We start from the raw sequence: 23,551 nt of genomic DNA on the forward strand, positions 1-23,551 counted from the left end.
ATGACTTCACCGATAATTTTTAATTCTTGATGTTTACGTCTTGGTGATTAAATTATTTCAAGAAGATACATTGGATAAAGTACTTATAACTTATAAGTCATATAAACATACCTTAAAAATCCGTCAAACGTTAGCTGCGATCTCTGCTGGTGATACTTGTTGTGTTCGTACGCCTTGATCAGGTCCTTGGCTTTCTGGATGTCCGCGTACGGGTGAAGGATCTCGTTTAGGCGCGGGTCCCGCTGCACCTCGTTGAGGAAATCCACCAGCTGCGCCGCTGACAGGTGCGGCTTGCCGTCCGTTCTACACGATTTTGGACACAAAATAAAATATATACCTCTAAATTTCTATTGATAAGCCTTATTTGAGCTCGAAGGAGAAAACCAGAGAGTTTCGTTAACCTTGGTGCATAGTATTCGATTAATAAACTAGTGGCTTTGTGAGCTGTAGAGCTCGCGAACCCGCATGGCTTCGCCATTTTGAAAAATTCCCAAAAAGTGAATCGTCAAAAATATCTATTTAATCACGGAACCTGCTCACAAAATTTCACGAGAATCTCTTGAGAATTGCAATCTGTACAGGAGAACATCCGGACATACGAAAGAATTTTTGCCCAAGCTGTAACGGAGACCTTCGCTCGGTCAATAAATAGAGTTCACATCTTGCTAGTCAAATTTGACTAATTTCCCAGCTTCCAATTTGACTTAAAATGTTATTTTCTTATGTAAGACACATCCATCCATCTTATATTAGAGAGGACATTACAAACATAATAATTATTATGGTGTCATAAGCTGATTTGATATTACAGTAGCGGAAAATAATCTATCATATTTTTAGGGTTTCGTACCCAAAGGGTAAAAACGGGGGTCCCGTTTTTACCCTTTGGGTACGAAACCCTAAAAATATTACTAAGACTCCGCTGTCCGTCTGTCTGTCTGTCACCAGGCTGTATCTCATGAATCGTGATAGCTAGACAGTTTTGAAATTTTCACAGATGATGTATTTCTGTTGCCGCTATAACAATACTAAAAAGTACGGAACCCTCGATGCGCGAATCCGACTCGCACTTGGCCGGTTTTTTAGATACATTTCATATATTTTTAAATAATTTCTCAAAAACAGTTCCCGTGATTTCGATGAAATTTACAATATAGGAGCGTATGAAAACGACAATTCGATTAAGCTAGGGTTCATTTTGAAAATAATTAGTTTGCCCGAGTTTTTGCGGTAGGCGTATTGTGCTAACGTGGTTGCCCCTGTTGCCACGTGCAGTGGGACGTAAGTATATACATAATTATGGTCGTGATGATGACACAATCATTGCTTACATGACATATATAGTCTAATGACATATATGATAGATTTTTTGCCGCTACTGTATATGACGTGGCCATATATATTTAAAACGACGTTGGGACGTTTCATATCGCTATACCACCAACGGTCTATCCACCAACAGGCATTTGTATACATAAGGATGCTGACTGCAGCTACCTAACGACTTCAATCGTTTAGGCCGAGCTCCGTTTCAATGCCCAACTGAGTTGCTGTCTATAAACTGTCAATTAACCTTTTGGACGCCAATGACGGATATATCGGCACCGCGGGTCCAACGCCAAAGACGGAATTATCGGTCACAAAACCACAGAGCAACATAGACCTACGTGCTTGTGCACAAAGTTCAATTTCAGTTTTGACATTTCGGTGTTGTGGCGTCCGTGTGACAGCTTTTGTGTTTGACACGGTGTCGAAAAGGTTGAACAACCAAGGGCCGTTGAATTATAAAGCAAACTCACAGGCTGTTGAATATCTTTTGCGCGTCGCTCCGCTGCGTGAGGCTTTTGTAAAAGTTGAAAAAGTCTTCGAACTGGAACTTGGATTGGCTGATGGTGTCATTCTTGCCTGTAGGAAGTCCCGATTCGCTGAGGGCTTTCTCGACCCGCTTCTTGTCGTCCTTGTTCTGGGCAAATAGGCGGACGATGCTGATGGAAAAACAATTACGTTAATCTAGTTTTGGAAACTGTAAATACATACATTTACCTTTAATATTATATACGATTTGGATAATTAGCGAATGCATCCTTTTACTCTGCATTAGCAAGATTGTATAAATATGTACGAAATATCATTTGATATTTACCAGTCGCTTATCGGTAAAGGAAAACATCGTGAGGAAACCGGACTAAGCCCACCAAAGCCTAGTTTCCCCTCTGGGTTGGAAGGTCAGATGGCAGTCGCTTTCGTAAAAACTAGTGCCTACGCCAATTCTTGGGATTAGTTGCCAAGCGGACGTCAGGCTCCCATGAGCCGTGGCAAAAATGCCGGGACAACGCGAGGAAGATGATGAGCAAGATTGTATAAATATGTCTTTCACGGATGTAGAAATTCTTCCTCCAATTTTTTTAATTGATAAAGTTATACACAACACTCAATGAAAATATTTATTTTATGTGACTACCTACATAATCTGATCTAATTTTTGCTCTATTATTTATACATAATAAAAGAACGTAGATAGTTACAGTATTAAATCAAGTAAAAAAACATTTTAACATCAAAGCAAAGTCTGTCCAATCTCATCCAGACCAATTTCGGTAAAAGTTTTAAAGTATGACAGCGTAACGCTCCAGGGCAATAAGGAATGAGCTTTCGCAGTCTTACAGCCAAATCGCATTACTGGATGCGCCGCACCGCGCGGCAAACTTGACCGTAACACAGATATATTAGAACAGGTAACATCTTTACTAAATTGAAACTGCCCGTTCTAGGGTTCTGTAACCGATGGGTGCCAAACAGGAACCTATTATTAAGCCTCCGCTATTTCTCAGTCTGTCAGTGTCAATCATCCCTGTATCTCATAAATCGTAATAAGTCGACAATGGAATTTTTCACGGAGTGTATTTTTATTTTGCATTAACATAATATACATGTATGTATTTGTATTGGCATAAGAATTTAGTTTTAATTGAAGTAAATTGTACCGATATAATTAAATAAAAAATCCAAAACACATACATAATTTCATATCATTCGAAAAGTAGCTACCCATTTTGAGTAGTCCGACATGTACTTGACCGGTGTTTCTTTTTCATAATATTGCAGTGTTTTTTGAGGTTCGTTGCTGTAAATTGACAGTTAAATATATGTACAGTCAAGTATTCAAATATGGGTGAACTCATCATACTCAAAAATATGTCCCATTGATCTTATGACAGCGAATTAAGAACTATGGGACATATTTTTGAGTAAGTAAGTATGCACCCATATTTTTACACTTGACTGTACCAAATACATAAAATATTAATAAACAAAAACACAGTACGTACATACATACCTACATGGATAATTAATTAATTATACATTTTCAAACTCTAATGCTCATGAGTGAGCAATGAATCTGAAAAACTAATTAGTTTTTTTTGTCTACGTCAAAGATATAATATTTATGCAATTTATTTTATTCGAGCAATAATATGCGAAAAATGTAGAGTATGTAAATCCTTTAAATCAATCGTAGATTCGTAGCATAAAAACACATTTTCTAAGATTTGATGAAGATAAGAAAGAGCCGGTTATGTCATACCCTCATAATTGATGATGATTAGGTAATACAACAAACAATCCAATATGTGACATCGCCAAACATAGCTATGACATTATGTTCGCCAAGTGTGCTAACATTGTGGAAGATTGATTTTAAAGACAAATGTTTTTTTACCGCCAATTATCGAAGAACCTAATATTACGCTTTTTAACCAACTTAAAAAAAACAATAGATACCAATTAGAGCAATATGTAGGTGGATTTTCAGAAAATATTTAAGTACTGAGAATTGACACAAAATATAACATATACCTCCTTATTTTACTACCTGAAAAGATAATATATTGAAATCCTAATACACAATTTCAACTGAATCCGTCCACCGGAAGGGAAAGAACATGTGCTAACACTGATTATACACAAGATATTATCATCCGGTACAAGTCTGTAACAATTTTCATTGCCAACCCAACTCCAATGACTATCGTTTTCAAACTTATATTAAATTTATAGATATGAACCCAAACTCAACAGTGTCAGATTAGTCAACTTTCTCACAATACAACAAAGCCGCAAATGTCTAACTTTTGACAAATTTTGATTGCATACGGTCAGGGTCGTGGCGTGGAATTAGGTTATGGCCGATCCTCGGTCATCACACCACCTAGTATTTTACTACGCAGTTTGAGCCTCCTTAAATGCCCTATGTTTTCGAAAGTTTCACTGCATAATTTGCGTCATTCTCAATCAAAAGGTAACTTATTGGGTTATTACTACCAGCATATAGTTCAAAACATACATGTAAAATATGCAAAGAATCAAAACTCTAAGTTTCTTACTTATTTGTCTATGATTTTTTGAAAATTCATCATGTAAATGTACAGTTTTGAGATTCGTTGTTAAAGATTGAAAGTTTAAAAGACCAAGTTCTAGTGCGAAGTTATGGAGATAGCGGTTTAAAATGTTCCTTAATCATTATACTCCTAAACAAATGACATTAAATCTCTAATATTATACATATAATTGATATATTACAAAAAAAATGTAGGGTATCGGGACGTGAAATAAAATAATAATTTTTTTTTATGGCTTGCAATTGACAAGTTCTCGACTAACTTATATTGCCCTTGCACATCTATAATTTAGGGATAATAATAAAAATTGTAAAAGGTACCACATTGTCGCTTACCATAAGAACGAAATTAGCTGGGATCTTTATACGAATAACTTGTCAGAGCGTCCTTATGGCAAGCGAAAAAGTGGTACCTTTTGCTTGAAAACGTCACAAATAGGCTATTTGACTAATTTTTGAAAATGGTTTTAATTGATTGTTTATGACTTAATAATTACACTAAATTGATATTTCCGTGAAATTTACTGTATTAAATATAAAAAAACAATGTTAAAGTTTATTTATTTTGAACGCGCCTTAAACGCTGTTTTTGCAAAGGGGCTAATCACGTGACACGTGTGACGTCACACGCGAGTAGACTCAGTCAATGACCTTAGTAAATCTTATGGTTTATGTGCATTGAATTGATTATTTCACTGTAAAATGGTATATAAATGGTGTATAGTGCCGCAATGTTCAAGTAAGACTATAAAAAATCCAGACAAATTGTTTGTTTCCGTTCCAACGAATCCCAAAAAAAGAAAAATGTGGTTAAAACTAGCGCGAAGAGACCCAAAGAGCATTTTAGCGCATACAAATGTTTTTATGTGTGAAGACCACTTCGATGTAAGTAATATTTAACTGTAAATAAATATGGTAGTTAAAGCAGCGGATTTTGTTGTATTTAACGAAACAAGATCTAGGTATTTAATGTATTACTACATAACCTCATAACATAGCTCTTTCAGCATTAGTAGGTAGTTAGTAGCATACTTTTTCTTCAAACTAAAGTGCAGTATGGAGATACTATTCTCGTCATCGTATTCTATATATATATCGTCGTCGTATTCGTATCATCGAAATCGAAATGTTCGTAAATAAACAATTTCTACGTATACTCACACAGCTGTTTTTACATTTCTAAGTTCCGCAGCATAGTAATCCGGATTATCTTTAAAGAAAAGTGCAACCATTCATGCGTCTATGTCTGGTAGGTTGCCGCTATCAGCTTTCACATATTTCGGCTCCATTTTGAGATTCTAATGAATATTGTGCTACTAGATATACGGATAAATCGGAATATATCAGAAAACTGTGGAACAATAACTAAAATTAACTAAATACAAATAAAACAGTTAAAACACTCAAGGCAATCAAGAATGTTTACCCGCGTGTGACGTCATCCGAGCGTTGACCAATCACAGAGCGTTCACGTCCCTGATGAAATTTCAAAAAATATTAAATTTTCTTTCGTTTATTTTCCAAAAACTAAACATAATTTACATTCAAATATAGTGAAATATACTTTATTAGTTTATTATCTTTCAGGATGACAGCAATTCGTTATATATTTTTAATGTTGTCAAATACCCTATTATGTTCAAAGTACTAAACTTCAAAGCCACTTTTTTAATACAAAACTACATTATTTTGTATTGTTTTTACACTTTTTGGTTAATTTTATGCATACACTAACGTGTACAATGCTTGTTGACGCATAATTACGTTGATTTTAAGTAAGATTTATAAGAATGATGTTGGTTTTTGTTTTATAAAAAAAAAGTTTACTTACACATTTTTGCATGAAAAGTGATTAAGGTTACCACATTGTCGGTATTCGTAACTTTGATGATCCTCCCGGCCGATTTCGACCATGGCGACCACTTCGTCTCCTAGTAACTAAGAGCTAACTGTTACTGTTAGCTCGGCGCTCGTGCGCCCGAATATGGCTGACGCAGCCGATCTTCGAGGCGAACCCCCGCGCACATTGAGACCACGTGAGGACACCAGCCACACGTCGCGTTTAGCTTTGAGGTCAACTTTACGTTACTCCTCGAAATCGCGCACTTTGTCTTGCACCAGCCTGCGCCACTCAGGACGCTGTACTGCCAAACCTTCCCATTCCCACTGAGAGGGCTCGATATTGCATCTTTTTTGTGTCGTTTGACTCGTTTCTGAACATCTTTGTATCGGAGGAGTTGTCCGCCAGCTTTCCGCTTACCCTCCTCTAGTTAAGAAACAAAGATGCGCACAGAACAAACTCTACCTATAGGCTAATTTACCTTATTGTTTCTGAACGTATTGTAGGGAAGTTATGATATGGATGCAGATAAAAATATTTAAGCCAGTAGGTTAGACGAGTTGTTCTTATTTAGGGTTCCGTACCCAAAGGGTAAAAACGGGACCCTATTACTAAGACTCCGCTGTCTGTCTGTCCGTCTGTCACCAGGCTGTATCTAATCAACCGTGATAGCTAGACAGTTGAAATTTTCAGATGATGTATTTCTGTTGCCGCTATAACAACAAATACTAAAAACAGAATAAAATAAATATTTAATTGGGGCTCCCATACAACAAACGTGATTTTTTGCCCTTTTTTGCGTAATGGTACGGAACCCTTCGTGCGCGAGTCCGACTCGCACTTGGCCGGTTTTTTTAGTTAATATTACATTTTAATAACAGAACATGTGTAGGTAATCGAATCACATTGCAGCGCGACATTACTGCAAGAAACGTCAAATTTAATATGAATTTCTCAATAAATTGATTTTTATTTGCATTTCCTGCAGTAATGCAGTCGACTGCAGCATTATTGCAGCGCGATATTACTGCCGACTGCAATACTTCCGCAATTTTCAAGATTGATGTTTCTAACTGACGAATCGAGTGTTTGACAATTGCGACAATGCATTCAGCAGTAATGTCGCGCTGCAAAACTGCAGCAGTAATGCTCGTGCAGTCTAAATCTGAGCGTCACATTTATTTATATCGTGCCTTCTAAAGAAATAGTACATTTCGATGCTAGTGCGGAAAGTATTTCATTAAGAATGACATTTCCGCACGTGTATTTAACGACGTTTTTTAATACAGTTGCGAAAAAATAAGAAAAACAACAACAAAAATAAGAAAGACATCATTGACATTATGAAGAGGTGTTTTTTTAGCTGGGTGTTATTATTATTGAACCCACTTCAATGAGTTTTTTTTTAAATGCATGTTCTATAAGACAGAAACAAATGTAAATATAAAAAATGTACTATTCCAAGTTACCGATGGAATTTGCAACTTTTGTACAATACACATGATTATTTGTGACGTTTTCAACCAAAAGGTACCACATTGTCGCTTGTTGATAAGGTTGATTTCTAATTGAAGCTATATGGGAACAGCGCCTTACTGACAAGCGACAATGAGTACCCTTTTGGTTGAAAATTGCACATTTTAAGTGTCGACTGTTTCTGAACAAAACTAAATTTCGTCAATTTCGACTTGATTTACAAAATCATTGATATCTCGGAATCCATAAGCGACAATGTGGTTGTGACCTTTTGATTGAGAATGACACATTTATTGAGGCTTAAAAACTAGATTCGTCAGACTAATGCATTAGGTACTTTTAATTTTTATAAAGCCATTTAGTTCAGAATTGGGTCAACCGAGTGAGTTATACTGAGGACATTAGTCAACCGTACATATGTGGTCTCGTCATAAAATTTACAGATGTAGGTATGTTCTTTAATATAAATCTAGATAGGCTACCGTCCAATTGAAAATTAAAATGCCCTCACGCAAAATGTCTTTAAGGGCCTGCCGATCAATCGCAATAGTACATTTCGTTAATGAAATAAATAAGTTTAAAACTAAATGTATTCCAAAAAAGGAGCGAAATAAATAACATTGGAGTAGCGCGGTATTTTTATTTTTAACAAGGTATGAGTAAGCCCAAGTGTGCCAGAAATCACTTCAGCGTCAAAAGTTTCATTAAGGTCATTTCGTGATCCATCTTACGAGGAAAACTGTTATCGCTGTTGTGTTGTTATGGTTTCGTTGGCAAGCGAAATAAAGTTAATTAAGATTAATTAATGAAAGCAGCTACAAATCGGTATCAAACATGCGATAATAATAAACCAAAATAAATAATTATTTCGGTATTGTATATAGGCATATCTTTCCTTTTAAGGCTTAGTATGGTTTATTTTTAAAATTTCCTTCATTTATCATTACAAGCGCCAAATTTAAGAGGCAACATTTTAACAAATTCGCTGAAATACGCCGCAGTAAAGTTGTCAAATTGGACTCCACTTGTCGCGACAGTCGATCCGATCGAGTCAAGTCGAATCGGTTCGACAGTGTCGCGAAGTTTAAATAAGATATTGTCTATGGTCTAACATTTAGATGAGACAAAAGTTTGGTGGACGGCCATTTTCCCGTTAGAGTTTGAAGGAGTTGGATCTAATATAATTTGGTCTGATATAATGGGTGTTATCAAGTGTTATTATCAAGAAGCCAAGAAAGGCGACGCGCAGAGTCGGTGAACACATGGGCTGGTTTACCTGAAAGCTAAGTGTTTACTGCTTTGTATCTATTATCTTACACTATTGTACAATTATCTTGATTTATATTTTGGTTGCCACGTGACTTGCCGTGGATCCAGTAAGTTTGTACCTATGATATTGAGCTTGCCACGATAAAGGTCGTGGAAGCTCTTTGGAGGCCATCTTAGGTAAGGCGGACTAGGTACCTTATGGAGGAGTAGGAGAGGGGTGGCTTCGGCTGCTGACGTCTCCTTTATCTATAGGTATGGGCGGCTACATTGGTGGTCGGCTCTAGGAGTTCTGTGGCTCTGGCTGCTAGGTTCTCCTTTATCCTGTGCAGGAGTGCAGAGGTGACTACGGTCGCTATGTATTCCTTTATCAGCACGAAAGGGTGGCGGCTTCGGCCGCCTGGCGCCCCCCTTATGATTGTAAATGTGCAGCTACGTAGGTGGTTTACACTTGGTAGCCTTCATCCGGCCTTGTGAGATGGTACTCATACATGTTATATTAACTAATAGATATTATGTAACTCTTATTTATGATTGATGGAAGATGCCATTGGAAACACATAGACATAAAAGATGGAGGTTTAAACTCTCATACTTAGTGGTAGACACTTAGTGATGCGTCATTTCATATAACCCCTTTTAACCACAGATGGTGCATAAGGCAGATGAGCGAAGCAGATTATCAAGACTACAACTGGACTGTAAGGTAGGACTAAACACTCCTATCAACCCTTCAGGACTATTATGGTAGTCTAGTATATTTACTTGTCTATAGTGTTCTGGTTCTGATCGTATCTGATTCATTTGAAACTTGCAGTACTGTCGTTATTCCGGTGACAATGCAATAATATGCTAACATGGAGGTGTTCTGATGATGCAGCCGGTAAGTAGCCAAAGGAACTCCTCGATGGAAGAACACAAACACATCAAGTTTAGGCTCATTAGAAAGGTGGAGTACTCGATAGACATGCAAATGAGAAGAAGTACAGTCAGCAATAAAAGTGTGTCACAAAAAAAAAAATTTGACGGTTACTTGTTAAACGTCAAATTGTGACACGTCTTGGCTTCAACCATTAAAAAAACCTACAAGGAATGCCATTACGCTTTTATTTTCTTTTTCTATGGGTTTTTCATTATTACTTTTAAGGAGCATGCAGATTTCTTCATGACTGAATAACTTTTCCTAGTAAAAATAATAATAATAAAATAGGGCTGTATGTCCTAAACCGTGCGTCGTCGTAGCGCAAATATAATCAAATGTTTGTTCCCCTTTAATACCTACCCCACGCACTGAACAACCTATCACATTAGGACATGAAACAATCATCATCATCATCATATTTTTATTATTATTGCATTGCAAGTTTGAGAAAAGCACTATATATATAAATCTCGGCGACAAACGGGGTTGCCGGCCGCGTATCCCTATCCGGCCGGGCCGAGCGTATACGTGTTTACACTATTTAGTTGTGTTTGAATGTAACAAATATTTTGGCACAAGTTCGTAAGGCGTATAACTTTCAACATTTAAAATAGGGTAATTGCGCTAGTTTCCGTTCATGTTCTAATTTTCGTCCACTTGACGGATTAGCAAATAATATTTCTTTAACTTAACTAACGGATGCGGTTTCGCTCACGTGTGTAACATGTCGCGCGAGTGACTAAAAACACGTGCGCAATGACCCTCCAAACCAAACCAATGAAACAAACAATTCGTAATCTCAGTTTTGCTTGACATCATTTTTACTATTCCTTTAATTATAAATGCTTTAGTAAAAATAATAATAATAAAATAGGGCTGTATGTCCTAAACCGTGCGTCGTCGTAGCGCAAATATAATCAAATGTTTGTTCCCCTTTAATACCTACCCCACGCACTGAACAACCTATCACATTAGGACATGAAACAATCATCATCATCATCATATTTTTATTATTATTGCATTGCAAGTTTGAGAAAAGCACTATATATATAAATCTCGGCGACAAACGGGGTTGCCGGCCGCGTATCCCTATCCGGCCGGGCCGAGCGTATACGTGTTTACACTATTTAGTTGTGTTTGAATGTAACAAATATTTTGGCACAAGTTCGTAAGGCGTATAACTTTCAACATTTAAAATAGGGTAATTGCGCTAGTTTCCGTTCATGTTCTAATTTTCGTCCACTTGACGGATTAGCAAATAATATTTCTTTAACTTAACTAACATAGCGGATGCGGTTTCGCTCACGTGTGTAACATGTCGCGCGAGTGACTAAAAACACGTGCGCAATGACCCTCCAAACCAAACCAATGAAACAAACAATTCGTAATCTCAGTTTTGCTTGACATCATTTTTACTATTCCTTTAATTATAAATGCGAAAATTACCACATATTTTTCTAAACAAGCGGTCGGTCTTTATACAGATGTAGTGCATAATTATTTTCCATCGTATTTTCACGGAAACATACGAACGTGTCTTCTCTATTTCATCCAGTCTCGGTACAAAAAGTACTGAGGTTGACTGAAGTAACATAACGAATACGAACGTGTCCGAGAAAATACGATGGAACACAATTATGCACTACATCTGTACACACAAAGTGAAGAAGAAAGTTATTTTTTATTGAATGATACCATTTCTGACCTGCTTATCGTATGTGCAGTACTTGCATGAAAAACATCGTTAAAGAACTTATTCAAAGAAAACAAGATAAACAATTGCATGACTTTTCAACTGCAATTACTGCATGTTTGTTAGCACGGCAGATTTCATTGCAATCATTAACAACAACCAAACAAAATAAATTTTGCTTTCCCAAATAATGATTAAAAGTTTTTTAACAACTTCTGGGTCATTAGTCATAGCATAGATGACCTATTATCAAATTTGACAATCTTGACATATAGAATGGTAGTCATCCGCCCCTTAATTACAATTGATACTAGTCAGTGATTATACATTGTTTAAAAATATATACAGCCGTTGAATGGAATTGTTCATGTAACAAAACAGACATTGTATCATGTATGCGTGCAACAAGTTTTATACATCAATTTGAAGATACAGGACCGTCCAATAATGTACGCACTTATGTAGGTATAAATAAACTTTATACCAAAAATTTACACATTATTAAGAGGCCTTAGTCGATTTAGGAGCAAAAATTTAAAATTGATAGATTTAGTCGTTGAAATTATACACGTTTTGTTACGTAATATCTAAATAACAAGTATTGGTTTCTATTAGCACGTCTTCTCATCTTGCCTTTTAATAATGAGGTCGCGAGCGTGCGTCACCGGTTATATATGAAAAGAAGGGGCAGTTTTTAAAAATTCATCAAAAATTTATGGTGGTAAATTATACAAATTGATGTATAAGAATAGTTTCAGCAAATGTTGTAGATTGTTTAAGTATCAAAATTACGTTGAAATTAAGTCGATTTTCAGAGAAATTGTCATTTGTTTTAAAGTAATTTCTGGAGAAAATTGATTTCGTCTAACTTTAATTTACACTGCTTCAAAGTCATAATAATAAAAAAATATTCTGATAAACGACAAGTACAGGATATGTGTAATACAAAATTACCATGTTTAGCCGTCCAAACTTTACGAAATTTACAAATAAGAGCGACAAAATCAGTGCTTTACGCGCGTTTACCTAAACGTCCATCAGAAAAGCAAACAGACAGACGTGCTAATAGAAACCAGTACTTGTTATTTCAATTTATTACCTAAGGTGTACAATTTCACCGACTAAATCTATCAATTTTACATTTTTGCCACTAAAATCGACACCGGCCTCTTAAAGTCCGTAGGTATATTCTCTTCGCTAAAATGTTTCAGGATATATGAAATAGTACATTTCGATGCTAGTGGGAAAGGTATGTCATTACCTCACGAGTACCGAGACTCGGGACGAGTGAAGAAAGACATTTCCGCACGTGTATCGAACGACGTTTTTTAATACAGTTGCGAAAAAATAAGAAAAACAACAAGTAAGGAATAAAAACAATATCGAATGTTGCTTTTGGAAACTTAGCTTGCAGTAAGAATACGTTTTTGGCAGAAATTTCATTTTTGGTTCAAGCTTTTATCGCTGACTGTACTTTTTTTTCCACAGGCAACACTCATCGAGACAATTCTAAAAACCCCAAACACAATTAGGTTGCGTTGTTTTATCACAGAATTCCTATGACCACCTCCTGTCTTCATCATCAGATCAGCTCGATAGTACTATAATATTGCATTGTTACCCGACTTACATGCGTATGCAAATTTTCAGCTTAATCGGAAACCGGGAAGATAGTTAAATTAGTTAACTTAGACAAACTAAGAAATATAAAAAAAAAAACTTTTCTCAAAAATGGACGGCAAAATCGACGTTGCCGGTTAAAAAGTAGGTCGCGAAGTGCGTAGTTTATGGTCAGTCAAAAAATTAAAAAGTTAAAAACATTGCAGTCTCGATTTCGGGACTGCAATGTTGCATACAAATTCCATTATTTGTCGAGTTCCAAACTTTTTAAAAGTTGAAGTGGCCATATCAAATGAAGGCATAGGTCCATTAAACAGCTAAACAGATGATCCGTACTTATTATTATAATGTTGGTACCGCGACTATTTAGGTGTCTCAAATAGGTTGGCGTTTTTCAGCAGAAAAATACACTTCCATTTTTAATTTAAAAAATAAAACGGCGGCAAAGCAAATCTTTTTACTTTTTTCTGTGAAAATATATACATAAAAGAACGTTGCTTCTGTAAAATATTTTTATTATATTTGCATTTATTGCGCCATTTTTGAGAAAAGCACTATATATGACTCGGCCGGAAGGCTACTTGCTGGCTTCGGATTCAATTAAACGGACTCCCAAGGTCGTCCGTTTAAAACGAATCCTCAGCCAGCAAGTAGCTACTTCCGAGCCTCGACAATAATGTACTATTATTGGAACTTTAAATTATTACATAACGTTGGTTCCTGGCTCTCAAAGTAGGTTTCCCTGTGTCTCAAGAGCCAGTTAAGAACAGTTATATCAGATAAGAACAGTCTGGATAACAATGACCGAAGAACTTAAGAAAAATTATGTAGACGAGGATGGTAACATACAATTCGGATATCGATACCTAGAACAATTAAACTAAGAACAACCCACCAGCGCACCTCATAAAGATACGGGTGTCTTAGGAAAATTATTGGAAAAATTAATAAAGAATACACAAGAAAATCGTCGACAGAGTTTGAAAAATATTGCGGAGAAGATTGAGAAATTTTCAACCAAGAACTCAAATGCTGTTCAGTGGATGGACATTTTCGAAAGAGAATGTAAGCGTTTTCAAATTACAGACGATAAGAAGGTTGAGATATTGAGGTTATTCATGGACAAGAGTTGCGCAGATTGGTTTAGTTCAATGATCATAAAATTAACAATGGATAATATTACATACGTATGTATTTAAAAAAAATTAAGATTTAATAATTATAAGAATTATAATATTTATGTAGGCAGGCGGCATTCAGGCCTGGGTCACAGTCTATAAATGGGCCAGTCATTTTAAGCCTAAAAAGGGGGTCAACCTCGGAATGAGAGATAATAAGCTGGAAAGTCGTATACACCTTCGTTATGACGTATTAAAGGTTCTCTTAAAAATCTACGCATAGATCGTGTGCGCGTCAGAAGTTATTCGAGGTCAAATGTCCTACAAATCGGTTTTTCGCGGATATCAAAATTTCTATAGCTCCGATGTTATTTACATGTAGGAAAAAGTTGTAAAGCATAAAATTTACGACAAGTTAGGTATCAAATATTTTTCATGAGATGAGACGTTTTCAATGTCGACTATTGCCCATCACTTTTCTGTCTGTGTACGTATTTAGAAATTTGACCCCGCCCCTAAAATTAGTGCGATAAGGACAACTGCAGCTTAGGCGAGAAATCCTGCGTAAAAATCTCAAAAATCGAGTATTCGTTCTCGACTGTTTCCTCCTTCAAAACTTAACTTAATGATTATAAAATTGTCTGTGTCGGACTGTTTTGATTTTTTGGCTAATTGATATCAGTTTTGAATAACACGCCTCTCATTGCGGCATAGTCAGTGAGGCCATTTTTGGCCATGTTCGAAGGGCTCTAGCGCCTTAAAAAACAAAAATATCAAAAAAAGCAAAAAGTCCGACACAGATATTGACAATATTAATCTGTGTTGAAAAAATCATTCCTCTAGCTTCAAAAACCACGGAGGAAACAGTCGAGTACGTTTGTATGGAGAAATGACCACTCCTGTTGGCTCTTAAGTAGCCTAGAAATGGTGGGCAAATTTTGTAGCCAAGTTAACGAACATCGGGAGTTAAATAAAAGCTTGTGAAAACATTTTTTTGTATTATTAATACTTAAAATGTACCTCTTTCCTGTAGAAATGCCTAAAGTTATAGGCTATAAAGCTTAATTTCCTGATTAAACCTGTGTAAAGGGGTAGGTATACCCTTCTTATTTTAAACTATGTCATAAGATCATTACATATATGCACACAAGCTGTTAACTAATGTCCACAGGACGGGCAACTTTTGGTTTAAAATCTATGTATGACCCACAAGTGTCATTATAACGATTTAAAAACTTTATAGAATGTAGTATTCACAGAGATTACCAGCTAACCTTGCGTCATAGTGCGTTTGGCCGGCCGCTGCGCCTTCTATGCCGTATATTTTGAAAACGACTAATCACATGGAAACATTTTTGGTACCTAATTGTCGCACATTTTATGCTCTACAACTTTTCTCTACATGTAAATAACATCGGAGCTATAGAAATTTTGATATCCGCGAAAAACCGATTTGTATGACATTTGACCTTGAATAACTTCTGACGCGCACACGATCTATGCGTAGATTTTTAAGAGAACCTTTAATACGTCACAACGAAGGTGTATACGAGTTTCCAGCTTATTATCTGAAACCCTTAATTTAAGTGGGCCAAAAACGATACAGTCATTCGACGAAGCCGTCTAGACAGGACAATCGTGCGGGGTGCGAGGGGCGAGGGGTGTAACTACAATTATTCTTATTAAAGCCTGTCCACGACAAAAAGTGGTCGTGGATGATCTGGTATATCTTTTTACCGAATGTACATTTTCAAGATTTTTTTTATTTTAATAATTTGTATATATGTATAATACTATACAATAAAAATAAAATTGTATTTTAATGTATAGGTTTGTGTAAGTTTTCGCCAAATAAAGTCCATCATACCTTTCATTGCTTGTACAGCGTTTTTTGACAATCTTCACTCGCTTCCCGCATTCCCGCTACAATGTCACAACTGCATTTGTATTTTTACAAGCTGTTTTCGGCAGATTAGAATGTCATCTTACCAAAAAATACTTCTTGAAACTCATTTCTATTTGTGGTAGTCAGGAAAACTTTCTACTTCAAGCACTGAAAGTAGTTTTTATATGGGAGGCATTTTTTGTCAAAAAGTCATATTCACCAAAGTTAAAGAACCGCAGAACTATCTCAATCTGAATACAATTAGAAAAATTATTTGTGAAAAAAGGACGTCATAACATAAGGTATAATTTGGATTATGTAATAAAAAATAAACAATATATTTTGCAAGAAAACTTGGAAAAGACTGCCAGAAGACGCTGTACAAGAAAACATTGGTACCATGGGATATATATTGCTAAAATTCATAGAAAATCTAACGGTATAATCATGTTTGTATTTTTAATATGTAGTTTTATATCCACAAATTACGTACAAAACGCGCTGCTTGAAAATTCACATGCATATAAAAGATTTACACTATTATGCATGACCACTTTTTATCGTGGACGTCGTTGTAGTCTTCAAATAAGTCTTGACTAGACTAGTTTTCTCGCGCATCATAAGCGATTCTGCATCCAAGTCATTAATCAAATTAACTTCTGGCAATATCAGGTTGGTTAAAAAGAGGGGTTTTGTAACTTTCCTGTGCTTCCTTATATTTTCGGTATTTAGTAGTTCGGTACACCTCAAAGGCGACGCCCACTGTTACTTTTTACACTGCGCCTGGGTCATAATTAACCCTTTACCTGGCTAAGGGATATATGTGACGTTTTCAACCAAAAGGTACCACATTTTCGCTTGTTGATAAGATTGATTTCTAATTGAAGCGTTATGGAAATAGCGCCTGACTGACAAGCGACAATAAGTACCCTTTTGGTTGAAAATGGCACATATATTTCTCACATACGGCACTTCAAACATGTGTTCTATTTTCGATGAGTAAGACTGACATTCGATTGTAATTTTTTAAATGTTAGCCTGGTAAAGGGTTAAAGTTTCAATGTAGTCCCCTAAAAAAATTAAAAGACTAACGGTAAGATCACTTACTTTTTAACGAGTATTTTTCCAGACTTGTCTGCTTTAAGGATGATTTTGGTGTGCATCTTCTCGAGAAACTTGACGGTGGGATTGTTGAGCTGGTTCAGGTTGTATGCCAATGCGAAAAGCTCTTCGGTCCACATCTGTCAACAACAAAAAATCGATTTCAATAATCATATAAGAGCTGACGTCCAGTTTTTTGCGGGTACGGTTTTCTGCAGGATCTCGGTTTAGTAGTATAAATTTGTGTGTAAATAAACAGAAACGTGTCAAAATAATACCGACATAGTCTTACAAGGAGGGGGTGAAGCGTGAAGAAATTAGAACGACATAAAAGATTTAGCGCGCCACCGAAACTTACGATGGAAGATATGGACGTCGCGCGGGTTTTTGAGTTTTATAATAATAAATAATAATAAATAATAAATTATTTATTTGGCAGGCAAGAAACCCAATTTTTACAATTTACAAAAAAAAAAAACAAAAAATACAGTGCAAAATACTAAATTTTACAACCTAAAACAATGAAATAAAACATTTACAAACTTATGGTCTAAAGATGGCCGTTCTCGGACCGGTGCAGTTTTCGCCAATGTTTGTTAAATTCGTCACTTAGTCTTTAGCTACCAGTGACAGAATTTCATTGTTAGAGGCTAGCAGTCTCGCCCGGAAGGCAGCCGACCTGGCTCTCAGAATGGCGAAAAAGTCAGGGACTCTCGCGTCCGCAAACATGCCCTTCGCACTGCAGAAACGCGGTAGTTTCAACAGAATACGAAAGGCGTTGTTGTACTGTACCCTCAGCGCGTTGAAGGAGTGCCTGGTGTACCTGTTCCAAAGCTGACAAGTATAAAAACATTGGCAAAAGGCTTTGAACAGGGTCACCTTTACCTCACTCGAACAACGCGCAAACCGTCTAGCCAACATGTTGCACCGAACCGCGAGAGCCCTGCGCTCCCTCTCCATATCGGCGTCATCTTTCAAGTACTCGCTCAGGATGTGTCCCAAGTACTTGAAGCTCGTTACAACCCGAATTGGCGCACCACTCATACACACCGTAGGTATCACCTCCGGACCCTTCCCTGACCTAAAAACGAGCATTTCGGTCTTAAGCACGTTATATTTTAGGCCATGCGTACTGGCATAGTGTTCGCAGATTTTAAGCAGCTTTACAAGACCATTTATCGAGGGGCTAAGAAGCACCATATCGTCTGCGTAGCTCAGATTGTTAACACATACGTTACCAATGTGGCAACCGACGTTAGAGCTTCTCAGCTCCCCGATAAGGTCGTTGACATATAGGTTGAATAGGTCCGGAGATGTCAACCCACCTTGGCGCACTCCACAGTCTAGCCTGTAGTCGTTAGACTGTGCGTCACCCCATTTTACATTGTTAGTTTGGTTCTCGTACCAGAACCTCAACAGACCTACAACCTCGGGAGGTGTTCCAGACGTGAAAAGCTTTTTCCACAGCAAATCATAGTTGACTAAGTCAAAAGCGCGGCTGAGGTCTAAAAAGCACGCGTACACTGACGTCTCTCTCTTAACATAGTGATTCACTGTGTACTTCAGACCTAATATTGCAGAATCCGTTGAAAGTCCTGGACGAAAACCAAACTGCGCTGCTGATCAATTTTAAGATTCCTAGTCAATTCGGGTTGTAATAGCCTCTCGAGCACTTTGCCGATTATCGTAGCCAGAGAGATAGGCCTGTAATTGTTAAGACTAGACAGGTCGCCGGTTTTATTCTTAACAATAGGAACAACTATTGTTTTCATCATGTCAGGAGGAAGATAACAGTGGGCTAGGCAAGCATTGAAAAAATCAGCTAGGACACGATATAGCTCATCACTACCGTAGAAGATGTGCTCCACGCTAAGTCCATCGTGCCCCGGGGACTTCCCACGCTTCATATTTTTTACTGCATTGGCAATATCTCTCATTGTAAAAACGAGGTTATTGTCGTGAGGGGTCACCGGCCATCTCAATAACTGAAACCTTTTCTACTGATCATACTTCTAAATATTATACTCACCCCTCTGCTATATATATCACTAAGTACCTAGCTAATTTATACTAAAATTATAATATATGGTATGCGGAGTAACCATATACAACTGAAAATAAATGAATTAGATACGTTTTCGTGGTTTTTTTTTCTATCCAGCCATCTTAACCTAAGGCTTTGGTTTGGAGTCTGTCCTAGTTTCCGTCTGAACAAAATTTTGTCATCATTTTGATTGACCACCCTTCACTTGATTAAACGTGTAAAATTCAATATATTAAAACTACAAATTAACGTTTGCCCCCTCTTAATAACTTGTCAATATGTAACTATTTAAAATTTGCCTACGCTGAACATGAATGATTTTATCAGTATATTCCTTTGTAGGCAGGGTCAGTATATACCAACTACCAACAGTACCAACTATAGACTAAACTAGGACTCCGTTAAACTAGCATTGGCCGGGCGAAGAAATTAAAAAAAAACCGGCCAAGTGCGAGTCGGACTCGCGTTCCAAGGGTTCCGTACATTACAAAATTTTTAACAATGTACCTATTTTTTATGTGAAACGTGAGATGTCTTTAAAAATCGGTCGGATCAAAAACTAAGTAATTAAGTCTGACTGCACATTTCAAATAGGTTTTCCTGTGATCAATAGGTAAAGAACTATTTTGTATAATTTCTTCAAAATTTTAGACCCAGTAGTTTCGGAGAACTTCTAAACTAATTATTTTAAAATTACAAAAAATAAACTATTTGAGATTAGAGTTTTGAATGATTCACGGTTAGTTTCACTAGACTTATATTGACCCCGGTCAATATAGACCGTGATTACCTTTTGTATTATTTGTGAGCTCCCGATATTTCGACGCAGTTACATGCATCATGTTCACGGGTGACTGAAGATAGCGGGTGGGTGTCAAAGTTGTGTAGACAGCGCTCTGTCTACCCTCATTCTTGCGCGTCGGCTGCGTTCACTTTCAACGTTACCAACGGTCGCATTCACACTTGTTGGTCCGGTCGCGTTCACACTCGTTGGTCTGTCCAAACACACTACACTCACGGTGTCACTACGCGTGTTTGATTCGGATATCACTGGTTTTTTACACAAACAAATCACAGGATATCCGAATCAAACACGCGTAGTGACACCGTGAGTGTAGTGTGTTTGGACAGACCAACGAGTGTGAACGCGACCGGACCAACAAGTGTGAATGCGACCGTTGGTAACGTTGAAAGTGAACGCAGCCGACGCGCAAGAATGAGGGTAGACAGAGCGCTGTCTACACAACTTTGACACCCACCCGCTATCTTCAGTCACCCGTGAACATGATGCATGTAACTGCGTCGAAATATCGGGAGCTCACAAATAATACAAAAGGTAATCACGGTCTATATCCCGGTCAATATAAGTCTATTTGAGATTCTCATAACGAGCTCTTTCATTTGATATGTAACACGATATAGTTTTAAAAATCATATTTTTTAATTTTATCATTTACCCCCAAAAGTGGCCCCAATGTTTAAGATTTATTTTGTTTACGTTTCATGTCCGTCTTTGGGTCACAAACTTACGTATGTGTACCAAATTTTAACTTAATTGGTCCAGTAGTTTCGGAGAAAATAGGCTGTGACAGACGGACAGACAGACAGACAGACAGACGCACGAATGATCCTATAAGGGTTCCGTTTTTTCCTTTTGAGGTACGGAACACCTAAACAAATCGATGTTAACATCGATTTTTTAGGGTTCCGTACCTCAACATATCCATCAGAAATAAATAAAAAATCCCTTTTATTCTAATTTTGGTACGGGACACTGAAATCAATCTTAATTGTTGATATCGTATCGTAATACACATACGCCGACGTCTAAAGACGACGCTGAAAGCGTGGTATATCGAAATCGGATTTACACCTGATCCGCTGCCAAGAATAATATTTGTGACAGGCTGAACGAATAAAAGGAAATCTGGGAGGCAGGTGAATCCGAATATATACTAGAGTTTGAAGTTGCGCTCATTACTGCTACAAGGTGCCAGCACTAAAGAGGCACAATGATAAAAATATAATACTGTGCATTTTATACGACCTGAATTGTGAAGACCCGTATACCTACAGTGCATATTTTAATGGTTACTTTTTCACAGTGATATTAATTCTAATTTTGGCGCACACAGTCGGACTCATTATGCATGGGTAGCTAGGAGCCAAAAAATTTTCGTATCAAAATATTAATTTAAGTTTGACGTACAATTTTTGTTTGCAATTTTCGTTAATGTTTAGGTCTTTCAGATTCGAACTTTACGTTTATTTAATATAATAAACAACAACAACAACAATAAACTTATTCTTATTCTTATTCTTAATTTTATTCATACGAATACGTCATTTAAAAATAACAGTCTAAAAAATTAATTTAAGTTTTAAACTTTTAAACGTTCTTCTGGAAAAGATACCTTACGAGGATATTGAAATACTCATATCGCCTTTGTTGCATACTTCAGAAGTAGGAGAGGTTTACAATTATTATCTTTTCGGGTTCGTTTTGTATTCACGATTTATCAGTTTATCACTTTACACAATAATGTGCCAAACTACAACATAATGCTTCTTCTCAACGTGAGATCGTGAAGTAGACGCTGCAACCTGATGGTGAGCAATTGCTGTCGCCCATATGGACTCCGCCCAGATTTGTTGATGAAGTTGCAAGTGAAGGCTCTATTACTTTCCTTATAAAGGTGCGTACGGGCGTTACGTACAAAGTAAAGCCATCTCCACTTACGACACACGTTAAATACAAAGAGACTCGCCAAGATCGGTCCAGCCAATCAGGAAGGCGATTAAGGAAGAAGATTAAGACATTTCTTTGTAAAATTTTATAGGGCAACCTAACCTAACTGAGCAAGCAGTTAGTGAGTAAAATATCAATTAAAAACCTATTGGGCACCGGTGGTGTTTGGATTGCATCGAATTGAAGAGACATCTATGGTGTTTAAAGGTTTAACTTTAATGTACCAACATGATGTTATTGTGCTACTATACCTAGTCGGCTCATAAGTTCTGTCACTGGCCTTTAAAATTTAAATTTGGAACTCCTAAAACAAAAACCGTTCTGCATTTGAATTTCGAATCTTTATTAAATATTTGAGTAGTATAATTTTGCAATTTTCTGTTTTCTTCAACATGGAGTGGACGCTTAAAGATAGCCGTACCGCAATAATTGCACTATATCGTTGTGGTCACTCGCCGACTAAAATTTTTAAGCTACTTGAAAATTTAAAATTCTCTCTAAGATTTGTGTATCGTACCATAGAAAGATACAGTGAGGTCTCTAGTTTAAATGACAAGAAAAGAAGCGGTCGTCCGCGTACAGCTAGGACTCCAGCGGTTGTACGCATTGCCAGAAATCCCGCTAGGAAACAAAAAGTTATGGCCCTCCAGATGGGTTTGAGCAAAAACACGGTGCTTAATCAAGACCTGAGACTTCGTGCTTATAAACGAAAAACTGGCCATCTTCTCAATGGTCGGCTTAAAGCTTTAAGGCTTAAAAGATCTAAAGCTTTATTGAAGAAGTACGCTAAAAATAAGCACCGTTGTATACTGTTTTCGGACGAGAAAATTTTTGACATAGAAGAAAACTGTAATAAACAAAATGATAGAGTGTACGCTCGCAATAGTAAAGAAGCGTCTAATAGCATTCCCCGTATTCAAAGAGGTCATCACCCTTCATCTGTGATGGTTTGGCTGGGAGTTTCTTATGCGGGCGTCACTAGTATGCATTTTTGTGAGAAAGGAGTAAAAACTAGTGCCAAAGTGTACCAAGACACGGTGTTGACTAATATTGTGAAACCACTATCCCATACGATGTTTCTAAACCAGCATTGGGTTTTCCAGCAGGACTCTGCTCCAGCCCATAAGGCAAAGTCTACACAAGCCTGGCTCGCCTCCAATAAAATCGACTTTATACGGCATGAAGATTGGCCCTCCTCTAGCCCAGATCTTAATCCTTTAGACTATAAAATATGGCAGTATTTAGAGGAAAAGGTGTGCTCAAAACCTCATGCAAATCTAGACTCGCTGAAAAAATCTCTTGCTACGGCAGTGGCCAATATCGACATGAAAGTGGTGCGTGAATCCATTGACGACTGGCCACGAAGACTTCAAGCCTGTGTAGATAATTATGGCGGTCATTTTGAATAAATGTTATACATTTAGATTCTCTAGTTTAT

The 23,551-nt window shown here is 37.0% G+C and overlaps 1 protein-coding gene across 1 annotated transcript in view; it reads right to left on the bottom strand.

Moving 5' to 3' along the window:
- Positions 1 to 23,551, bottom strand: part of LOC134744272 (1-phosphatidylinositol 4,5-bisphosphate phosphodiesterase classes I and II) — a 98,368-nt gene that overhangs the window by 34,335 nt on the left and 40,482 nt on the right. The window contains exons 4-6 of the mRNA XM_063678025.1: positions 17,327 to 17,460; positions 1,800 to 1,985; positions 112 to 303 (exon numbers count right to left, since the gene is read on the bottom strand). Of these exons, the coding sequence (XP_063534095.1) occupies positions 112 to 303; positions 1,800 to 1,985; positions 17,327 to 17,460 (512 nt within the window). The remainder of the gene's footprint in view (positions 1 to 111; positions 304 to 1,799; positions 1,986 to 17,326; positions 17,461 to 23,551) is intronic.

This window comes from Cydia strobilella, chromosome 1, assembly GCF_947568885.1.
Source record: "Cydia strobilella chromosome 1, ilCydStro3.1, whole genome shotgun sequence".
Lineage (NCBI taxonomy): Eukaryota > Metazoa > Arthropoda > Insecta > Lepidoptera > Tortricidae > Cydia > Cydia strobilella.